This window comes from Drosophila virilis, chromosome X (assembly GCF_030788295.1).
Source record: "Drosophila virilis strain 15010-1051.87 chromosome X, Dvir_AGI_RSII-ME, whole genome shotgun sequence".
In the NCBI taxonomy this organism is placed as follows: domain Eukaryota; kingdom Metazoa; phylum Arthropoda; class Insecta; order Diptera; family Drosophilidae; genus Drosophila; species Drosophila virilis.
This window is the reverse complement of record NC_091543.1, coordinates 6,608,931-6,626,416: the sequence shown is the minus strand read 5'-3', so window position 1 is coordinate 6,626,416 and position 17,486 is coordinate 6,608,931. Positions and strand designations below refer to the sequence as shown.

The 17,486-nt window shown below is 44.0% G+C and overlaps 1 protein-coding gene across 31 annotated transcripts in view; it reads left to right on the top strand.

Annotated features, from left to right (window-relative positions):
- The window catches only part of trol (terribly reduced optic lobes), a 125,502-nt gene that overhangs the window by 86,505 nt on the left and 21,511 nt on the right, over positions 1–17,486 (top strand). For 6 of the 31 annotated variants that reach the window (XM_070210887.1, XM_070210940.1, XM_070210919.1 and 3 more), the window contains 21 exons: positions 249–764; positions 1,597–1,793; positions 1,884–1,977; positions 2,861–3,031; positions 3,227–3,388; positions 3,643–3,775; positions 3,995–4,080; positions 4,406–4,519; positions 5,362–5,535; positions 6,020–6,286; positions 8,220–8,339; positions 8,754–8,978; positions 9,114–9,347; positions 9,623–9,697; positions 10,437–10,451; positions 10,840–10,973; positions 11,038–11,131; positions 11,991–12,380; positions 12,442–14,669; positions 15,267–16,353; positions 16,884–17,069. In XM_070210887.1, coding sequence (XP_070066988.1) covers positions 249–764; positions 1,597–1,793; positions 1,884–1,977; positions 2,861–3,031; positions 3,227–3,388; positions 3,643–3,775; positions 3,995–4,080; positions 4,406–4,519; positions 5,362–5,535; positions 6,020–6,286; positions 8,220–8,339; positions 8,754–8,978; positions 9,114–9,347; positions 9,623–9,697; positions 10,437–10,451; positions 10,840–10,973; positions 11,038–11,131; positions 11,991–12,380; positions 12,442–14,669; positions 15,267–16,353; positions 16,884–17,069 — 6,702 coding nt within the window. The remainder of the gene's footprint in view (positions 1–248; positions 765–1,596; positions 1,794–1,883; positions 1,978–2,860; positions 3,032–3,226; positions 3,389–3,642; positions 3,776–3,994; positions 4,081–4,405; positions 4,520–5,361; positions 5,536–6,019; positions 6,287–8,219; positions 8,340–8,753; positions 8,979–9,113; positions 9,348–9,622; positions 9,698–10,436; positions 10,452–10,839; positions 10,974–11,037; positions 11,132–11,990; positions 12,381–12,441; positions 14,670–15,266; positions 16,354–16,883; positions 17,070–17,486) is intronic. The other 25 variants (XM_070210955.1, XM_070210952.1, XM_070210964.1 and 22 more) reach the window with 21 other exon arrangements.

The following is a 17,486-nucleotide window of genomic DNA, read 5'->3' as shown; positions in this document are numbered from 1 at the left end:
CCGCAACTGGAACAACAACAACATCAATTGGCTCAACTGCAAAATTTGCATGCTCTAAACTTAACAAACACAAAAAAAAAAAAACAAAAAAAAAAACAAATCAAATCGATAACGATGTCCAATCCATCTCACAAATATCACAATCCCGTGTCCATATATATACCAACGGTATTGCATGCGGTTACCATCTCCACATCCTTACCCGACCCCCAAAACCGATAACAACGACAAATGCATGCGGCTCACAGATGTGAACGATGTCAACGAATACGAACCCGATACCGTCGATAGCAATGGCATTATACGCAATTATGCAGACCATCGCCGTCCGCGACCACCGCCGAAAATTGGTCGCGATAACGATAACGATAACAAAATGCATATCGGCATGCACGAGCTCGATGCGAAAGAGTTCTCACTGTACCTTCCCCATGACTTATACGAAAAGTCAAGTCCCCAAAATCCGTGCGCCACCAATCAATTCGAATGCGGGAACAAAGTCTGCATACCGCTTCATCTGCGCTGCGATGGCAGCTACCACTGCAACGACAAAAGCGACGAGGATAATTGCGATCGCTATAAGCGTCCAGCAACCACCAGGCGACCCGTGACGGCCGCACCGACGCCCTATTACTGGGCAAAGGTGCCGCCGGCCTCACTGGAGCGCCAGACAACAGAGACGACACAATCACCATACACAGTAACAGCAGGCACGCGTCCAACCACTAACCCAATACCAATAACAACGAGAGGAGTTCTAACGAGTAGGTGTCTTATGCCTAAAAGTAACGTGTATCGAGTTGTCTTGCAACTCTAAATGCTTGGGTAAAACGAAAAACCGTCCAGCAGGTAGCGAGTAAGCAATGCAAGTAGTTTGGGTTTCAATTAACGAGTAACGAGCAGCGAGCAACGAGTTGTTAGCCGCGAGTAATGCATGCTTACATGAAAGTAACGAGTTGCTTGCAGCGCGTAACGAGTGACGAGTTGCTAGCCGCGAGTAATGCATGCTCACATGGAAGTAACGAGTTGCTTGCAGTCAGTAACGAATAGCCAGCTGCTTTCAGCGAGTAACGAGTTGCCAACAGCGAGTTATGAGTTGTTAGCAGCGAGTAAAGAGTGACGAGTTGCTGCGCTGCGCTAACCGTTTGGGTGCTGGTGTAATTCTTTAGCTAAGACGGGTTCCACAACAAAGTGCATGCCATGTTTGTGATTCTAGCATTGTACATTGAAATTTACTTAATTTAAGCTCACACATACACGAACAAACCACACACAAACACACAAAAGCAATCAACTAGATATAAAGTAAAACATTTAATTTAGCATTTAATGTTACGTTATTTTTAAATATACCGCCACTATTTTTTTTTTTTGTTTTTAATTATAATTGCCACACACATACATACTCCCCCCCCCCCCCCCCCCTCTGTCTCTCTCTCTCTCTCGCTCTCTTTCTCATGCACTCACTGTAACTCTCTTGTTTCTCTTTTTTTATGTTATTCATGTACCTGCTCGCTCGTATTATTAAAAATATGTCTTGCCAAACACCGACCCCGACATCCACACAATATCAAAAAAACCAAACACCTTTTATAGACAGCTCATCATCATCGTCATCGTCATCATCATCGTCATCATCATCATCATCATTGCCCAGCAATTGCCTCGAAAACATTGAATTCGCGTGCCACAATCGCGATTGCATTCCGATTGAGAGCGTCTGCGATGACATTCCCGACTGCCAAGAGCATGAGGACGAGGATTATGCACTATGCAATTGCAGCAGTGACAAGGTAAGTGCCATCCCTCATACACACACACCCACTTACACACACAGAGACACAGACGCATCACATACATAAACAATACATGTGTTTTCTCAGTATAAATGTGTGCGCGGCGGCGGTTGCATACCCAAAACCCAAGTCTGCGATGGCAAATCTCAGTGCCGCGATGGCAGCGATGAGAGCGCATGTCGTAAGTAGCAAACCACTGAATTTCTGCTTTACCAATTCATGCATTTCCCATGTACGCACAATACCAACCCCCCCCGACCCCTCGACCTCAAATGGTCACACGTGCACCTCAAGCCTGGCTATTAACGCAACGAACTAATTGCCTAACTTACTAAACTTAAACTATATTTTCTGTTCGGTATGGATATATCGTAATATTAAATAATCCTAAATATCGCTTAGAGATGGGCGCGTGTCGTGACACGACTAGTGAGCCTCTTCAGCAGAGCTGCTCTTTGACAAATTTAAACCAAACTAATTCCAAATGCGTTATCGATTTTAATATATTATTTAAATATATTTATTTACACCAATTAATCTTATTAATTTATTTGCTAAGCAAACAATTTCTTAGAGTATTTTATTTTTATTATTTTCTAGTATTTTTTGCATAACATAAGCTTTCTTTGGCTCGGTATTTTTGAGTTATTTTAACTTTTAAGCATAACCAACTAAGTATTTATAATTTTGCTAAATATATGAATGCACCACAGCCACAAACTTATGCCCGCCCCCAAATACCCTACCGCCCACATCCGAAATCCCGCGCCAACATTTTTGAAGAGTTAAAAACATATTTAGTTTTCATGCCGCTAACTGTACTCTCTTCTCTTCTTCTTTTTACGCTCCGCGCTTTAAACTGCAAAAAAAAAACAAAAAAAAAAAAAACCCAATATATATGCGCTCTGAACTGTGTCGTCGTCTCTCTTTCGCTCTCTCACTGTCTCTGTCTCGCTCTCTGTGAACTATGCTCCATATTGTATACAACAACAACAACAACAACAACAACAACAAACACAACAACCATCCGTCATACCATCATACAAACACCATCATGCCATCAGACTTTCATGCCAAATTCAATCTGAGCCGCCCGATCATCGAATGCCAGAGCTTCCAATACCAATGCGGGGACGGTAGCTGCATTTCCGGCTATAAGCGCTGCAATGGCATCACCGACTGCGCCGATGGCGCCGATGAGTACAACTGTCTGATCAACTACGAGACGAACTACGGTACTACCTAGAAACTAACCTCAAAAAAAAAAAATTAGAAAAAAAATAACCAAAACAAAGATATAGACCAATTTGGAGCAAGAGAGTTGCCGCATTACTGACGCTACAATTATACTTTATATATTTGTTTTTTTTTTTCATCATCTTTGCATACACATTGCCCCATGTACAAATACGCATATATATATATATCAGACAGTGACTCAGACACAGACCCCGACAATGATCCATTGAACGAGTGCGATCTGTATTATTTTGAGTGTGACTTTGGCCAGTGCATACCCTTAGAGAAGAAGTGCGATGGCTATGCGGACTGTCAAGATGAAACCGATGAGCTCGATTGTCCGGCCTTTACAGGTAAACATACACACACCCACTCACACACTCACACACACATACACTCATATATGTCACACACACACACGCAGCGAGGCTTTACTGTATATTGTGTTAAGAACTGCTTCGCTAATATTCCAAACAAACACAAGTGTTGCCACTTGCCTAACACAGCTTTAGAGTGTACAGTTTGGTCCACTCTAATTTATGTTACTCACACACACTCACACTCACACACACTCACACACATAATCGTGATCATCGTCATTTTGCAGAACATTGTCTAGAGCACGAGTTCGAGTGCGATGATTATTGCATACCACGCGATCAGCTGTGCAACGGTATTGCCAACTGCAACGATGGCAACGATGAGCGCAACTGTACTTCTTGTCGCAATGATGCCTATCTGTAAGAGATGTTCCAATATCGGCTGCCCAAGCAACAATATCGTTAGCCCTTCGCATTTAACTCTTTTATATATATATATATTCTTTTATGCACACACAAACACACACTCATATGCACACAATTACACACGATCACCAACGTCTGCGTCACCATCATCATTATCGTCATCGTCATCATGAACATTATCGCCAATCGATAAACCTATCGCACAATCGCCAGCTGCAACACTGGCGATTGCATTGCCAGCCAGCTGCATTGCAATGGCATCGCTGACTGCACCGATGCTAGCGATGAGCGCAACTGTGGTAAGCACATAAACAAAACAAAACCAAAGAAACCCAACGAAAACCAACTACTAAGACCTCTCAATACCCTACCTTGTTCCCCATATCAGATATACCCCAGCACTGCAACTGTAGCCCGTAGCTCGTAGAAGTAGCAACATTTACTTATTTTGAATATCTCTGTTGTATTCTTGATCTCTGCCGAAAATGTAGTTTGTTTTTGTCTACTTAGTAGTTTCGTAGTTTTTGCGCACAGCGATTACTTTTTTTTTTTGTTGTCGTTTTGTTTTTTAAAAATATATATTTTTTTACAATCTTTTCATTGATTTATATTGCAATTTTGAAGGCAGCGGCTGTACGCTCTATCAGATTGCCTGCAACGGCGCCTGCCTCGATTGGTCGCTGCGATGCGATGGTAAATTCGATTGCGACAATGGCATCGATGAGCGCGATTGTCCGGGTAACAATTACATATACATATCTATCTCTAGCTTCAATATTTACTTGCAACTTTCTGCGTTGACTTTTCAATATATATTTCTAACCTTTCGATTTCTACCAATCGATAGCTATCGATAAATATTTGTGCAGTGACAGCTCTTATTCGGCATTGCTTTAACACTTTCACATAGGTCACGTTCGATAACTTTTTGCATATTTTACTTTTTACATGTTTTTCCATTCGCAACTATTTGTTATCGACATGTTTTGTTGTTGTTATCGGCAACTTTTCCAGCAGCTCTGCTATGGCTAAGATTATGCCTTCTGCTTGGCCGCTAAATTAGCTTACGAGCGCTTTTTTTTGATAACTAAGTGTTATCGATAAATTTCGCCTGGCTATCGATAACTTTTAGAACAGCATATCTAAATTTTTTGATACTCGCATTGCCTGCGTTTTTTTTAAATTTTGGTTTCTATTATTTGTGAACCATTTTCAAACCTTTAAACTAACATCGATAAGTATCGATAACTCTTTTAGCAGCTCTATTGGAGCTCGCACATGCTCTCTTGCATAAACTTCACGCTCATCTTGCGCCTACTCACTTGAACTCATTTCTCGCTTTCTCTTTTGCTGTCTCTCTCTCTCTCTCTCTCTCTCTCTCTCTCTCTTTCCCCCTCTCTCTATTTCTCTATCTCTCTCTCTCTCTCTATCTCTCTCTCTCGCTCTCTTATTCTGTTGCTCTCACAAGTCACAAACATTCTGCATAATTTTTGTAATCCTCATGCGTTCTTTTTACGTTTGTTATTTTTGTTGTTTTGTTTTAACAAACGTCACACACACACACACATCTACACACACAGACACACACACAGCTGGCAACAACAATTTTAGAAACACAACCAGAACTAAAACCTGCCAACCGTATCAATGGCAATGCGCGAACTCTGAATGCATTAACGCCGATTTTTTGTGTGACAAACAAGCCGATTGCACGGACGAATCGGATGAATTGGCGGTTAATTGCTTGGGACAGGGTAACGATACACACGATTCCAATTCAAGCCCCCCTCACCACCACCCCACGTCCTCCCCTCTAACAACCATCACCAGACAAATTTCCCAACAAACCAATCAAATTGCCGTCGAGTCCAAACATGATCCAACAACCTACCCTCTTTAGTTCTAAGTGCCTAGCCGTAAGTTAAGTATCGATAACAGCGATAACGATATATATCGCACAGGTTTGTATATGTCTATAAAGTATTAACTAAGTGCGGTTGTGTTTGTACCTGAAAGCGCTGCTTTATTAATCTCAACTGCTGCCCATTTAACAAGCCGTTGCTCACTTTGTTCTCTTGTCTCTCTTTCTTGTTATGCTTTAAAATCGAACACGCATAATCGTTGATTGTTATCGGGATCGATAACGATACCACACACCTCACACCACACACACAAACAATCATCAATATATATCGCATGCAAACGCAAACGCAATCGCAATCGCATTCGCAATCATAGCCACCAATCGGCTAACCGCCGATGACTGCCGCCGGGATCAATTCTTTTGCGATGAGTCGTGCTTCGATCGTTCGATATACTGCAACGGACATATCGATTGCACAGACCGCAGCGATGAGCGCGACTGCCATTTGCATACCACACGTCATCCATTGTACCAACCGCTGCCCTGTCCACAGCACACTTGCCCCAGTGGCAGGTGCTACACGGAGAGCGAACGCTGCGATGGCCGTCGTCATTGCGAAGACAGCTCCGATGAGGCAAATTGTGAGTATTTCATTTTCAATCTTAACTCCAAACATTGAACCACACACAAAATCTCGTTACTCATTAAGTTTCATAACGGGCTATGCACTACACTCAAAGAAAGGGGCATACATAAAAAAAAAGTGTGACCAACTCTGAGATCATTTTTAGGACTGTTCCAGCTCAGTTTTATCCCAAATCTCAATAGATTGATAAAGGAAACACTTTGTTACAGTCCGAGTTTCAAAAAGATCTGTTAGATCCCGATATATATACTTTTGCATAGAGAGGAACTAAGCTCTAGATTAATGTTTATCGTCAGGGTATTTTGCAGTTCAGGGCCTGATGAGGACAGCTCAGTTTTATCGCGAATCTGAATAAATTGAAAAAGTTAAAATTTAGTAACAATCCGAGGTTCATAAAGATATGTGGAATCCAAAAGGGCATCTTGCTTTACATTGAAAGGAACTAAGTGCTCGGGAAATATGTTATCGTTAAGATTCTTGAAATGACTGCGAAAAACAATTTCAGCGAAAAAAAATGTTTTAAATTCACCTAAGCACCGTTTTCTGCTATAAATATATATATCAAGCCCATTTCATTCTTGAATGCACTTCAATATATTCCAAAACAGACTCTTGATTTGAAAAAAAAAAAGAAAAAATAAGAAAAACTGCTTGAATAAAATACTTGCCACGGGAGATTTAGATTTGTATTTAGCTCAAATACTCTACACTTGTAGGGCATATGAAAATATTGTCTGAGGAAAGTCAAGCCCTACATCCAAACTAAATCATATTGACATTATTGTACTAACATATCATTAAGCTACCATTGGCATAATTTCTCGCGAACTGAACACAGTTCCTCAATGTACATCATCTAAATGTATTATTTAACCCACAATTTTGAACAAATTATTAACAATATGTCATTAAAAAAAAAAAAAACCAACTTCTTTCTAAGCTACAACTAACTTTTGCTTGAATAGCCCAATAGGCATATTGTTTGGGCGATTGTTTGATGCAATCTGTTTAACATATTCTAAGGACTTTTTTTTTAATTCTTACTGTGAGGGTATTTAAACTTCGGCAAACAAAAATTAAGAATTTTAACATTATGTGGAAAAGTTTTTGGTGCAGTTTATTTAATATTTGTTGAAATCATTTCAAGTTTTTGTATGAAAACGAATAGAAGTGCCAGACGAGAAGATACCCTTTCATGCAAGTAAACAATTTCACACACAAGGAAGCTGTGCTTCCTCTTTCCTTTCGGCCACTTTGTGTATGGTAAAAGCATTCCTGTTAAGTTAAGCGAAGTTAATCGGTGCTTGAGGTCCGATCTCTATGAAATTTTTAGAGCTAATTCAAAACTGTGTACATACCAAAGCGCAAGGCTTCAACTTTAAAAGTTCGTTTTTATTTTTCATTTTTGGGAAATAGGAAACATAATCTCCATATACTCTAGCGATATTTATCGATATTATGTTAACAGCATATGTATATCTATTTGGGCATAAATTTCTCTTAATTTATGGTCTCCGTTAGGCAAAGACAATTTTTTTATTTGCATTTCTTTTATGGCACAGGCACCTTGAGTTAGTTATTGATGGATGTAATCGTATTGCTTAATGTTTTAAGTTGCTGATCAATGTTGTTCTCTCTCTCTCTCTCTCTCTCTCTTTCACTCTCTCTTTTTCACACACTCACGCTCTGTTTCACTCTCTCTTACTGTGTCACTGGCTTACATTCACCTTTAATATGAATTTATCTAAATGCAATGTACATTATTGTGATCTCTTTCTTTCTTTCTCTCTCTTTCTCTCTTTTTAACTATCTCTGACATGTTTCTATTTGTTTTTGGTTTTTCGCTTTTAACCAAATTTGTGTTGGCAAAATTGCACCAATTATAATTATATAATTATAAATAAAATTAAAAAATAAAAATAAAACAGGTACTCAATGCAAGGATAACGAGTTTTCCTGTTACGATCGACAGTTTTGCATAAATGCAACACAGCACTGCGATGGCTTCTACGACTGCAAAGACTTTTCCGATGAACAGAACTGTATTGGTTAATAATATTTTATGCAAATTATTCAAAGCTCATATTTTGCCTATATCCCCCGTAATGTAGTTAGTAGTCTTTAGTTCTAGTTGTATTCTCTCTAGTTTCTATCTAAGCCAATTGCATGCTAACTGATAAAAAAAAAACAAATGCCAAAAAAGAAAAACTTCAATTACCCAAAAGTATTATAGTCCCAGTTTAAAGCCAGCTCTACGAGTTACACATGTGTATGCACTCTTTGCAAAAAAAAAAAAATACTTTGGTTACAATTCTGATTATTCAAACATAAACTGTTTATATCTTTATATGCTATACTGTTTTTTTCCTATAAAGTTTCTAGCTACCAGCTGTAGAGAGATCCGTAAAGATCTTGTTCCAAAAGCCAGTTGCTAATTGCTGATTTTTTCATAACTTTGACAGGCTGCGCTGCGGATCAGTTCCGTTGCCGCAATGGCGACTGCGTGTCCCAGACGGATGTTTGCAATGGCTTTACCCAGTGCATGGATGGCTCCGACGAGGAGAACTGCGATATAATGCAATGCCAGCCGAACCAGTTCCGCTGCCGGAACGGCCAGTGCGTCAATCAGGCGTTGCGCTGCAATGGCAAGACCGACTGTCAGGACAGCTCCGATGAGCACAATTGTGGTAAGTAGCCGGTTCCGATTTGGGCCCTTGGGCAATGGCAAGCAGCTTGCTTTATCATCGTCAACATCATGATCATCATCAACATCATTATCATCATAATTGATCACTGATCAATATGCGCTCATCAACATTTAGCTGGCAGCAGATCCGCAACAGGCAGCACAACACCAGCCACAGCCACAACCACAACTGTGGTGGCCATCACAACGATGTCGATGGGTGGAAAGCGCAACAGTTGCCCACCGAGCATGTTTCGGTGTGAGCACGGTCCTTGCCTGGCGCACGGATTGCGCTGTAATGGTGTTATCGATTGTCCGTTCGATGCCAGCGATGAGCTGGACTGTGAGCCCATCACTAATGAGATCGATAGTAAGTGGTCATCGACCCGTCAACCGAACCCAAACAAAACGGTGTCAGCAAAAAAAAAAAAAAACCCCACCCAACTATAATTCACAATCTCAAGCTAACCAATCGATCAAAGCGTACTAAACGAACAAGGGCGCCGCAGTGCTATTAAAACTATAATATAATATATATTTTCTATTCTTTCGATAATACCCATAATACTGAGCTTTAACTATGCTTTTGTTGTCCAATATTTAACACTGTGCTGACATGCGGCTCTTCCATTTCTTTCTTGACAGTTTCCGACCCGTCGCCAGCCGGACGCAATCAGCTGAACCTGAAGACCTATCCCGATAGCCAGATCATCAAAGAAAGTAAGTATGGATCTGTCCATCGACGGTGATAGTTGCTTATGTTTAACATGGTTAAAGGCAAAGACTTTTGAAAAGCAAACTTAATGAATGCCTGGCAAAAGAAAGAATTTTGATTTTATATCGATATACGATATCGATAACAATTAGTTTGTTGATCGCAACAACTGTGTGTTGGCTATGACGTCTTAAATATGTCTATTGACAAAGAGTATCGATAATTTTGTGTCTACTTTCTGTAAACAATATCGGCTAATGTGATGCTGATCAGCCCGTATCGATAACTCCTTTGCGAACTATAGATAATATCAATAACTAGTCTGCATTCGATTCAAGGTATTGATACCTCGTCTGATATTGATAACTCATTGCCATCGACCCACGGTATCGATAGCTCTTAACATACTCTCGATAAATGGTATCGATAATTTGCTGCCTGTTGTATTTTGCGATATGAGAAGCGCATTGTCTGTTATCGATTAATTGCCTCAACGATACCGATAACTCCTGGTATGTCATCGATAACAGTTATCGATAACTCAGTTACTCTGGCAGTTCCAGCCGCTGTGGATCTTTCTTTTGCAAGGTTTTAACTAAGCTTCGATCGCATACGAAGAAAGTTGATTTTTTTTTTTTTTTTTTTTGTTTCCATTCGTTTTTTTGACTCTACATAATGTTCTACCATTACTTTTAATGCTTAACCCAACCAAAATGACATAACCCATAAATTAAATACCTGCAGGATATATTAGGGAGGGTAAGTTGGCCTAACTACACACACACACATACACACACACACACACAATATAAATATTAGACACTCGTCTCGTACCGCGCTGCACCACTGCACCACAGCAAATTGGCTACAGGTCCGGCGTTGTACAATTCTGTCGAAATTCGTATTATTAGTTCTGTCAGCACCCGCCCGCTAGAAACCTTAGACCACAAACGCAATTTGTAAATTCCCCTTTTCCCAACCACACACCCACACATTGAACCACGATTCCCGCAGCGATATGTATGATAGTCCCAACTAGATCCAGTAATTTGCTCGCAATGCTCCCGATATGTGTTTACTCCATAATATATATATATATATATAAATGTACTTATGCCTGGCTAATGATAATTATTGTGGCATGCAGGACGCGAGGTAATCTTCCGTTGCCGTGACGAGGGTCCAGCCCGCGCCAAGGTTAGGTGGTCACGTCCCGGCGGTCGTCCCCTGCCCGTGGGCTTCACCGACAAGGGCGGACGTTTGGAAATACCCAACATACGCGTAAGTTTGTCTCTTGAAAATCTTAACGTTTGGCATACTAAATCATGCATTTACATATTTATAGTTGGAGGACTCTGGCACCTATGTATGCGAAGCGGTTGGCTATCCGAGCTACGTCCAGGGTCAACAAGTCACCGTCCATCTGACTGTCGAACGCTGTAAGTAACGTTATCAAGTAATTCTCGATATGATTACTGGGTATTTGGTTGGGTTTCATTGTTCAATGCTCTCTTTCGCAACGAATACGCTTGGACGCAGCCTGGGGCGAGCACAAATACGAGGAGCCCAAGTCGAATCGCATCAAATACGGCACTGTGCCGCATATTGATCTTGAGTTCTTTGGTCTAGGTAAAAGCGTGCAACATACGGAGCTGGAGTAGGTCTATTGGAAAGTATTTAACAGGACCTTAGTCCATGTTGAACCCAGACGTCTTAGCTTTTGATCTTATAGTTAAAACTGGGATATACTCAAATCTGTATTTATAGTCAAATTTATTGATGCGAGTTTTTCTCAAAATAATCGCAATTATTCACGATAATCCGGTATCATGCGGCCTCGCCCGTGTCAAGATATTTATTTATTTATTGGGAATTTAACTTTACACCCATTTTGCAACCCTTGAATAGGCCCGCATTTATCTCCATCCCAATTTTATGGATTTTCCCAAGGTTGTAAAACATGTCTTTACACATATCCTTAAAAAAGAGTTTAAAGCAAAAGTGTGTCTTGCAACCATTTTTCACAATAAAAAGTGAAAGTTAAGCCTTATTATGGCTTGAGTAAAAAAAATCTACGTTGATCATGAATCAGTCAATCAATCAATCAATCAATCAATTAAATCACTTCTATAGAGCCTAGACCAACTCCAGCTTCTGAACGTAGATAGAGCTTTAGCTAATACACAATCTCTTTTTTATGCCCAATGCCGCCTGGCCACTTTTTTGGTAAGAGGGTTTATGTGCAAAATTTGCAAGATCCTTGCTAAAACATTTTCCTTGCTTTGTTTTATTCCACAGTTAACACTGTCGAACACGATCGCCCGCAAACAGCCTGCAGCGAGTACCAGGCGACCTGCATGAACGGTGAGTGCATTGAGAAGTCGGATATATGCGATGGTGTGCCCAACTGCTCGGATGGCTCGGATGAGCACAGCTGCAGCCAGGGACGCAGATGCCAGCCGAACCAGTTCCTGTGCAGCAACTCAAAGTGCGTGGAGCGCACCTGGCGCTGCGACGGCGAAGACGATTGCGGTGACAATTCCGATGAGCAGTCCTGCGATCCCGAGCCCAGCGGTGCGCCCTGTCGCTACAATGAATTCCAATGCTCTAGCGGCCATTGCATACCCAAGAGCTTCCAGTGCGACGATGTCAACGACTGCCGCGACGGCAGCGACGAGTTCGGTTGCAGTAAGTAGCCACATGGCATAGTCCACAGAGCATATGAGATATTCATTAAATTCTATTACAGTGGCGCCCGTGCCAATTCGCCCACCGCCACCCATGCAATCCCTGCTGGAGGGTCAGGCCCTCAATCTGACGTGTACGGCAACGGGTGTGCCCACGCCGACAATTGTTTGGCGTCTCAACTGGGGCCATGTGCCCGACAAGTGTGTGTCCACTAGCGCCGGCGGCCGCGGCGATCTCTATTGCCCCAATATGCAGTACAAGGAAAGCGGCGCCTACTCCTGCGAGATCATAAATACGCGCGGCACCCACTTTGTGGTGCCCGATACCATTGTGAAGGTGACACCCGATCGCAATCAGTTCTGTGCCGCTGGCTTCTTCAATATGCTGGCCCGTTCCAGTGAGGAGTGCATCAAGTGCTTCTGCTTTGGTGTCGCTAACTCTTGCGAGAGCGCCAATCTTTTTAGCTATGCCATACAGCCGCCCATATTGTCGCATCGCGTGGTCAGCGTCGATCTGAGCCCCTATCAGCAGATTGTTATTAACGAGGGCACCGGACACAGCCTGCTCACCATGCACCATGGCGTTCAGTTCCGTGCCTCCGATGTTCAGTACAACAGTCGCGAGACACCCTATTTGGCCCTGCCCAGCGACTATATGGGCAATCAGCTGAAGTCCTACGGTGGCGAGCTCAAGTATGAGATTAGCTATTTGGGCAATGGGCGTCCACTTTCCGGACCGGATGTCATCATGACGGGCAACGGCTTCATATTGACCAATCGCGTGCGCACCCAGCCCAATCAGTCGAACAAGGTGAGGATCAGCTTCCTGCCCGGCACCTGGCAAAAGCCCGACGGACGCAAGGCCACACGCGAGGAGATCATGATGATATTGGCAAATGTGGACAATATACTGATACGCTTGGGTTATATTGATGCTGTGGCGCGTGAGGTGGAGCTGACCAACATTGCCATGGACTCAGCCGGCACCTCGGATCAGGGTCTGGGCAGCGCCTCCCTTGTGGAGAAGTGCAGCTGCCCGCCGGGCTATGTTGGCGATTCGTGTGAGAGCTGCGCACCGGGTTATGTACGCCAGCCGGGCGGTCCCTGGCTGGGTCGCTGTGTACCCTTCGTGCCAGAGCCCTGCCCGGCCGGCACCTATGGTGATCCTCGCCGTGGTGTGCCCTGCCGCGATTGCCCCTGCCCTCAGAGCGGCAGCAATAACTTTGCCAGCGGCTGCCAGCTGAGTCCCGACGGCGATGTCATCTGCAATTGTTATGAAGGCTATACTGGCAGACGCTGCGAAAGCTGCGCCGCCGGCTATCAGGGTAATCCGCTGGCACCGGGCGGTGCCTGCCACCGAACACCCGAGTCGACATGCAACGTGGAGGGCACCTACAACCAATACAGCAATGGCAGCTGCCACTGCAAGGCCCTGGTCACCGGCGATCGCTGCGACAGCTGTGCCCCGAAGAGCTTCCACCTGAACTCGTTCACCTATACCGGCTGCATTGAGTGCTTCTGCAGTGGCCTGCAGGCGGACTGTACCAGCACCTCTTGGAATCGCGAACAGGTCAGCAGCAGCTTTGGACGTTCCCGTGCGCCGCACGGTTTCCAGCTGGTGCGCGATTATACACGCGTGACGCCACAGCCCGTGCCATTCGATACGCTTGCCTACGAGATTAGCTTCAGATCCAGCTCGGATTACAGTGCCGACACCCTCTACTGGAGCCTGCCCGTACCGTTCCTGGGCAACAAGCTGACCGCTTATGGCGGACGCCTCAACTATACGCTTAGCTACAGTCCATTGCCTGGTGGTCAGATGTCGCGCAACAGTGCACCCGATGTGGTCATAAAGAGCGGCGAGGATCTAACCCTTATCCATTATCGCAAATCGGCCGTCAGCCCCAGCACGTCCAGCTCGTATGCGGTGCCCATCATTGAGAGCGCCTGGCAGCGCATCGATGGCCAAGTGGCTAATCGCGAACATCTGCTGATGGCGCTCAGCAAGATCGATGCCATCTACATCAAGGCGACGTACACGACCAGCACCATGGAGGGCTCCCTCAAGCAGGTCGTCATGGACATTGCCACTGCCAACAATTTGGGCACTCAGCGCGCCTACGAGGTTGAGGAATGCCGTTGCCCACAGGGCTACGTTGGACTCTCCTGCGAACGCTGTGCGCCCGGCTACAAACGCAATCCCGAGGAGGGTCTCTATCTGGGCCTGTGCGAGCCTTGCGAATGCAATGGCCACTCCACCCAATGCGATGCCGAGACTGGCGAGTGCCTGGTAAGTGCAACAGAACAATTGGCTTCGAGGGTGTGAAGTAGCTTGAACGACGGGGTCACGCAACGAAAGATCCCGGCGGGCCAAAATTCTTATCACACTGCAGATGGAGCGAAACTGAACGTTCTTATTGGATGACCTATAGGGTATTCAATGGAATACTTTGTTCCTATATAGGTTTTACCATATGTATTGGCAGACCCGGTAGTGCAAGGTAGCACGGGAAAATCTAAGGTAGTAAAGGGTAGCTAAAAGGAATATTTAATACGGTCCTTCGTGGCATGACCTAGACCAATCTAGAACCTCGTTTTTTTAAGTGTAAAACACTTGAAACAACATTTCTTAAATGGAAGTTAAGGTTGTTGCATATCTGAAGAAGAGAACAAGTGTATGTAAGGATAGAAAGGGTATTCCTGTGCTTTCACAGTTTGTGAAGAAACGTTTTCGCTGCTTCAGTTTGCGGTTCAAATCAATGTCTTTGCCCAACGTTCAGTTTAAACTATTTCAGTCTTGCAGACAATTTATTTAGCGACTTCAAGCCTGGCAACTTTCGTTAAACCTTGGTCTGCTTCTGATAACCTTTCCTCTTATCATTGACAGAACTGTGCCGACAATACCGAGGGCGAGAACTGCGAGCGCTGTGTCGGCGGTTATATTGGCGATGCCAGCCGTGGCACACCCTACGACTGCCAGCCGGACAACAATGGACCGCAGCCGCCGCAGCCGGAACCGGATAATCAGCGTGGTTGCCATTGGTGCAACAGTGACGGCACCGAGGACTGCCGCGGTGGCGTCTGCTACTGCAGGCGGAATGTGGTGGGTAGTCGCTGCGATCAGTGCCGCGAGGGCACCTTCGGTCTGTCGCCGCTACATCCGGATGGCTGCAAGGAATGCTATTGCTCGGGCCAGGCTACCCAATGCCGGTCCGCCTCCGTCTATCGCCAGCTGATCGCCGTTGACTTTATTAGCAACAAGGCGCTCATCACCGACGAATACGGCCAACAGATGGAAATGGATGACACGAATCTGAGCAAGGATATACCCAACAATAAGTACACCTACACATACCAATCGTATTCGCCCAAATACTGGAGTCTGCGCGGCAATGTCCAGGGCAATCAGCTGCAGGCCTATGGCGGCTTGTTGAACTACACTCTGGTCACGGAATCGTTTGGCAACTATGAGCCCGGCAACGATGTGGTGCTTATTGGCAATGGCATACGCCTGGTCTGGTCCAGACCGGCCGCTGAGTCCCATCTCGATGAGTACAGTGTCCGCCTCAGCGAGGAGGAGCAATGGCAGCGTTTGGATAGCGGCAGCGCCGTACCGGCGACACGTAGCGACATCATGAGCGTGCTGACCAACCTGGAGCATCTGCTGATACGTGCCACACCCAAAATACCTACCACACGGACCTCCATTAGCGACGTGACATGGGAATTATCTGTGGAGCTGGCGCAGCCGGGCGCCGAGCAAGCCATCGACATTGAGCTCTGCCAGTGCCCAGCTGCCTATACGGGCAACTCGTGCGAGAATTGTGCACCGTTGCACTACCGTGAAGAGAGTGGACAGTGCCGTGCCTGTCCCTGCCAGGAGGATAATACGGAGAGCTGTTATCTCGGCAGCAGCGGCTATGTCGAATGCCAGTGCAAGGCACGTTTCACAGGCGATCGTTGCCAGGATTTCGGTGAGTAGTTGCTCCAAGCATAGGTATTCAAAAAACAAGATATACAAAAAAAAAAAAAAAAAAGAAAAGCAAAATAAATATATTAATATGAAGTTTGGTCTAAATGGGCACCAGACTCCCTGCCCTGCCAATCGGAACCCACGCATTGTTCTCTTTGAACACAATCGATTCATGATCCAGCTCTTATGATCTACGCTTTTCCCGCCCCTCTCTCTCTCTCTCTCTCTTTCCCCCTCTTACTCACCCTCTCCCTATCTTGCTGTCTCAACGCTCTTATCCATATATATTTATACATATATCTTTCTTACTTTAAGCTAAGTAGCTGATCTCTCTCATTTTATATACAATTTTCTACATATCTTTCAACTTTATTTTTTATTCACCACACATCCGTCCACATCCAAAAAAAAAAAATACTTGAAAAAATATACAAAAAAAAAAAAAAAAAACAACAAAAAATTCTACGATCATATATATTCGAGAAATATACGAAATCATCACAACAAACATCCAATCCATCCACATTCTAGACACATCTCGCATTATTGAAGAACCGCCCAAGATATGCGATATAAGCAGGGGATTCTGTTGCAACGGCTTTCGGTTCGATATTGAGCCCAACGAGACAATATCGTATAATGACACTCTACAGATAATTAAGGGCAACAGAGTTATAGGAAATATAACCAAACTGCGCCACGGCTGCCATCAGCGAGGTTCGCCAATCATCAGTCAATCAATCAATCAATCAATCAATCAAACAAACAAACACTACAAACAAACAACAACAACAACAACAACTACCACTCTCTGTCTCTCTTTTATTGCTCTCTCTCTCTGCTCTCTCTCTCTCTCTATCTCTCTCTGTCTCTTCTATCGCTCTGTCCTTGTCTACCCTTTACCAGCTGTTGTAAACTACTCTTACACTGCAAAAATAAAAACAAGAAAGAGAAATCCATCTACCCATAAGTCAATTCACATATTTTACGTGCTCACACTTCCATCTGTTAGACCTTCGTTTCCTAATATTCCCCCCTCTCCCAACCAATGTGCTCTTTAACTCAAGTATCATTTGGTCAATTACTCAATTGTTCTCATACTAAGTAGCTAAGAATTCACTACACTGTGCAAAA